General features: G+C 35.6%; 1 protein-coding gene across 3 annotated transcripts in view; it reads right to left on the bottom strand.

The window, feature by feature from the left end:
• Nucleotides 1-1,152: 1,152 nt before the first annotated feature.
• MTX2 (metaxin 2) overlaps nucleotides 1,153-6,000 on the bottom strand; it is a 50,139-nt gene continuing 45,291 nt past the window's right edge. For all 3 annotated transcript variants that reach the window (XM_044978523.1, XM_044978524.1, XM_044978525.1), the window contains exons 6-10: nucleotides 5,425-5,517; nucleotides 4,839-4,877; nucleotides 4,273-4,398; nucleotides 3,495-3,571; nucleotides 1,153-1,679 (exon numbers count right to left, since the gene is read on the bottom strand). In XM_044978523.1, coding sequence (XP_044834458.1) covers nucleotides 1,469-1,679; nucleotides 3,495-3,571; nucleotides 4,273-4,398; nucleotides 4,839-4,877; nucleotides 5,425-5,517 — 546 coding nt within the window. In that variant the 3' untranslated portion in view covers nucleotides 1,153-1,468. The remainder of the gene's footprint in view (nucleotides 1,680-3,494; nucleotides 3,572-4,272; nucleotides 4,399-4,838; nucleotides 4,878-5,424; nucleotides 5,518-6,000) is intronic.

Raw genomic sequence — 6,000 nt, 5'->3', positions numbered from 1 at the left:
GAAGAAAAAAGCCCATACTGTGGGCTTCAGAGTTTGGGAGCAATACTGTCAGGCTGGAAGCAGAAACAGCTGGACACAGACATTTAAGTGGCAACAGCTAGCGTGCTGGAGGAGGAACAAGACAAGATGAAAAATAGGAAAGACTGAAGAAATGTAAAATGTAAAAAATTCAGAAACGAAGGTGAAGAGATTAAGAAAAAGCAAAGCCAATAAGAAGTACCGAAAGACAAAAAATGAAAAGTGACAAAATTAAAGATTGATGCTGTAAAAATTACTGATGCCTGTAAAATCTGATTTGACGACTAGTTTTTAATCGGTTGGTTGCCAGAAAACTAAAAGTCTGTTTTGCCACCTGGTCCCAGATAGAGAAGCTTTTGTTGAGGTGAAATAATTAAGCTACTGTAAATAGTCTTTTCACCTTTAGCTCAGTAATTCAAAACTAGAACAGATTGGAGTGAGACAGTCAACACCACAAAATGGCCTGTCAGGTTCCCTATCAAAAATGAGCTAATAACCTCAATGCCGTTTCCATATCCACATCACAAAACATAATTTATGACACCTTTCCTAGCTATCTGAGTAGAGGTCAAGGGCTGATGTCCTTTCTTTCCTAGAAGTTGTCATTCTGAGACATCTTTTTGGGACAGCGCGTGGAAACGTGCATGGCTCATGCACATGCTGTACCTGTCCTGTGCATTGATAGGAGGCCTCCACACTCCTAGGCTGTTCACTTTCCACCTTTCACAGGCATTATAGTCACCTCGATTTTTTTTTTAAATTCTCAAGACAATACAAACAAATCTTAAAAGTTGCTTTAATTGTATTGCATTGTTACCATTTCATTTAAAGTTAGTGGTACCCTACATTTGATAAAGCTGTAGGCATACTCTTCATCTATCCATCTCTTAAAAAGGACCTAATCACCTTGTAAACACACGGACTTTCAGAGTGCAAACTTGTTGAAGCCTGAATAGAGTAATTTTCCTATTACTTGTTCTACCATATAGTCAACAAGTTAATTCTACAGGATGTATTGCAAATTACTTTCCTTTTGTCCTTCTGCTAGGAAGATCTGAAAACACTGTTTCTACCATATGAATAAAGCTTATTAAAAGATTTTTGGAAAGATCGAAGAGACACTTTTAAAAACAGTAGTTTTTCCATTTCTTTTTATTTTTAATACAGATACAATATTGTTCCAAGGTCACTTCAGTATAATATTTAATAGCCTATATGGCATTTAAATGGCAATAGCTCAAAAATCATTTCATGTTAAATGTATACAGTGAATTCTCTAACACACAAAATGCAGTTTGAACTTCCCTTGCTCCAGAATGTTTTAAACCCTCTTTTGGAAGCTGCTATTACACACATTTTCATTTCCAAAGCCGCCATCATCATCATCTGTTAAACAATGAAATCAAAATTTGTTTCAGAAACTGGGCCTCCTCACCACAAAATGAAGCATTTAACTTGGTAGATAACTCTTTGGGGATCTGGATGCAGCACTTGCAGAGCTGTCTTTATCATGATCCTCAAAATAGTGTTGCTCTATTCTCCTGCAAAAGGCCACGAGGTTGCTGTAGTTTTTCACTTTTTCAGAGAGTTCATCACTGGTCAGCTGAGTAGTAAGAATTGTGAACAGATGTCCAAATACCAATGCATCTAACTCAGTTGGCCTATAAAAGAGACAGGGAAAAATGTGGGCCCCTGGGAGTCAGAAAACACTGAAAACCTTATAAAGAAAATCCTACTGTACTCTGATTTTTTTAAATATTAACTCAAAAAACTTCAAGTATTTTCACAAAGTAATCAAACTGGTCATATTTAACCAAATAAAGCTTGAGATTTAACAAAACCTTAAATACAGTAAAACCTCAGAGTTATGAACACCAGAGTTACAAACTGACCAGTCAGCCATACACCTTGTTTGGAACTAGAAGTAAGCTATCAGGCAGCAGCAGAGACCAAAAAAAGCAAACACAGTACAGCACTGTGTTAAATGTTACTCCACCAAAAATATCTAAAACTGGCCCCCAGATACTGCCATGATCAGGGGAATGTGAAGGCAGCTTTTTTTTAAAGATCACGTACATTGCACTTGGAATGTACATTCTTTATGTAACTTCATGGTTCATATGCCATGGTGATGGGTGCAGTACATGAATATAGTCAACATTAATTACAGGAATATTTTTGGGAAAGTACACATTTGCAACTAGATGTGACTGACAATAGCAAAGGACATCTGGTGTATGTCAGATTTGGGTCTGCAGTGGCTTTTCTGCAAAAGCCCAGAACTGTATTCTCTTACACAAATTAATAGCTGCTACTTCGTAATAAATCCTTTGCGGGGAGAAGACCTGCATTTCCCCACAGTCATATGACTTCACAGGCATCTTCATGCTAACCCAACTCTTTAAAATATGTCTACGCTGCAATCCAAGGTATGAACGAAGCACAGGTAGACTTAGCCGGGCCACCTTTACCTGCAGTAGCACAGCTAAAACCAGTAGCGTTGATGTGGAGGCACAGGCTTCCAACATGAGTATTTATGCAGGGTCCCCAGTGTGCTTGTTCAGGCTGTGCTGCTATTTTTAGCTATGCTAGCGCCCTTAAAGCTAGTGTGGTATGTCTATCCGGGCTGCATTCACACCTTGGGCTGCAGTGTAGACAAAGCCTTCCCCACCACTGTGTCACCTGAATGTGCAGGAAGCGCGTTTTGATCAAAATACATCACATTCATTCTGCTTATGGATGTATTAGCGCACTTACACTGATAGGTATCATCTATGAAATGGCAACATATGCTAATGTAATTAAGTGGATTATTGCTTAGTCACCTATTAAAACTACAGGTTTCTGTTTTTACATTATATGTTTTTAACTGACAAATTATTGTGTATTCCAGGGGTAGGCAACCTATGGCACGCGTGCCGAAGGCGGCACGCGAGCTGATTTTCAGTGGCACTCACACTGCCCGGGTCCTGGCCACCAAGCTGGGGGGCTCTGCATTTTAATTTATGTTTAAGAAGGTTCATTTAAAATTTTTAAAAACCTTATTTACTTTACATACAACAATAGTTTAGTTATATATTATAGACTTATAGAAAGAGACCTTCTAAAAACATTAAAATGTATTACTGGCACACAAAACCTTAAATTAGAGTGAATAAATGAAGACTCGGCACATCACTTCTGAAAGGTTCCTGACCCCTGGTATATTCTGTATCAAGTCAGTGGAAAATAGGATTAAGTCTATAAACACTAGAGAAAATATATGAAATATTTTATGGAAACTTAGTATCTTTTGTAATATTTACAATTACTTAGTAATTTCAGAAATTCTTATATATGCAATTTATAGATTCATTCCCACATGTTCCTTAACTGCTCATAAGGTATTAAAATAAGGCAAAAATAGTCCCCATTCAGCTCTGTTCTGGAGTGTAATATACCTACAGTACATTACATTTCCATATAAAGTAACTTACTGCTTATTGAAGAAATATGATTGTGTTCCCAGTCTTTGAGAGAGAGCTTGACAACACTGATCTACATCTTCCAGCACCTAACCAAACAAAAGATTAGTACAGTACCTAAATAGTCAGATGAGAACACAATTATCTACAAAATAGCTCCCTTATTGCATACATAACAGCAGTAGGCATTTGTAATAATTTACTAAATTAACTATGTAGATCATAGATATTACACAGATTCAGATTACAAATCTTATTTCCAGACCTTAAATGACAAGTATATTGTTGACATAAGGAAAGTTGTTAATTTCCCTATTGTCAATAATTGGGTTAAAATTAATACATTAAATTTTTACCTCTAAACTTCTTTGTATTTTTCTTGGCGCTCCAAGAACAAATTGCCACAATCCTACAAAGGGACCCCATTATCTTCACATGGGAATCAGAGTCCTTGGCTGCTAATCCCTTTCCAGGATCATGGTCTAAACTCACATAAAGAGACACTCAGCATAGAGATACATATTCATGAGAAAACATCTTTCATTTTTCTCAGATTGCGTGTGTGATTTAAAAGTTTATTGCTGTCGAAGCCAGAGACATGGATTCCACAGACAATTGTTTTAAATGTACGGAGTTGCACAATACATATATTTTATGAAACACAGGAAATAAAATATTGCTTCTCTGGAATTTTGACACTTTTGATATTTTATTTATATGTATTTCATTGCTGAGAGATCATTTAAAAAAACAGAATGAAGAATTCAATTCTGGCTATTATCTGACTGACCTGTTCAAGTGACTTCCCAGCCCATCCAATAGCTTTCATCTTACGTCTGACCTCCCATTGTTTCTGATAGGCCAAAATGCGATTGAGAGGCCAAGGATAAGGGGATCCATACCTTGGATGAGTAATCTTTGTTTAAAAAAACAAACAAAACAAAACAAAAACCACAAAAACAAAATCACTTTTTTAAAAAAAGGCAAGTAAGACTGTATACTGTTATTTACAAAATAGCTATGGTTTTCATGGATCAGAAAGCATTTACAATGGCTTTTGTAAAATATTAAGAAGTTATTCTGCACAGAAATTCATAGTTTGCAGCCTAAAGAAAAAGAAACCATTTACTCTATTACCTTAAAAATATATAAAAACATATCTACTTTGCAGCCAGCTACCTTAAGTAATGACACATATCTTCCCTAAAACGTATATGCAAGCAAAACTAAAGTGAAAAACTATATCATTAATGGTATAAACCTCTATGTTTCATTTATGAGTAGGGACTTGCATTTGTGAGCAAAAGTGTTTTCTCATTAAATTTTAATTAAGATAAATGCTGCAGAACCACTCACCTCCTCTACTGTTGTATCATCACACCACTGAAGATACAACTAGGAAAAAAAGAACACCGTTTATTCTGAAATTTCAGTGAGACTGCACAAGAGTTATTTCTAACTATTGATGTTTTCTTTTAAGTTAAATTAACAGCATATCCCAAAAATATTTTAAGTCTAACAGTGCCTTCCATGAACACAAAAGAGAAGTTAATGGTGATGCTTGCAAGACAAAAGCTGGTTGCTAGTTCTCTTTCAGAACAGCCACCGGATCAGATTTGAAATTAAGATGGAGTTCAGAACATGCTACATACATTATGAGTCAACTTTCTTTACAGCTACATGTTAGTCTTTATAAACTCACCATTGTTTTGGACAACAAAAAATCAACCTCAATCCATGAATTTTTCATATGGCTATGTAAAGAGACCACAGAGAATGTGGAGTTCTGTTCTTGTAAGGACACTAGCCTATGAGTTGATGAACTATTTCCCAATCTAAGAATTTGAAAATAAAATACATTTTCCACATGGAAAAAAATGCTACATTTTTGCCCACTTATCACCTACTCAGAAAATCAACAAATTATTATGGTTTGCTGTACCTCTGCTGTCAATAGCATATTATTGACTAATTCCATGTAGGCTTTCATCTCAGCTTTTTGGACTTCATCCAACCCATCACTGAGTGAATGGCCCTAAGGGGGTAAAAGAATATACAACCCTGTAAGAAAGGATATTACAATATTCAGCTAGGGCTTGAGCCAAAGCCAACAGAAGTCAATGTGCTTTAGATCAGGTCTTGATCTCTCTCTCTAAGTCTCTAAATCATAAAATAGATGGGTAAATATTAGGAAGTACCTTCCATACTAAAATTACCTTCAATATTAAACAGAAAATGTTATACTCCAATATAATCAAACACAAAAGAGAAATGTAGATTTATTTTCAGCTTTTTTAGCTGTGTAAACTTGATTTCATGGCTTCACTATTACTATGATTTCTTCCGTGTGAAGAAGTAGGTTGATGATATAAACAGTTTATCAAAATAAACTGCTTAATAAGCAGACATTGCTTTACAAGGACAGAAAAAAGTAAAAGCAAATATAAACATATATTAGTGAAATTTCAAGACTTAAGCAAACACTGTATGTCTTTTCTAAGAATACTATACTTGGGAG

This window comes from Mauremys mutica, chromosome 10 (genome assembly GCF_020497125.1).
Source record: "Mauremys mutica isolate MM-2020 ecotype Southern chromosome 10, ASM2049712v1, whole genome shotgun sequence".
Lineage (NCBI taxonomy): Eukaryota > Metazoa > Chordata > Testudines > Geoemydidae > Mauremys > Mauremys mutica.
Note: the sequence above shows the minus strand (reverse complement) of the source record. Positions and strands in the feature narration are given on the sequence as shown.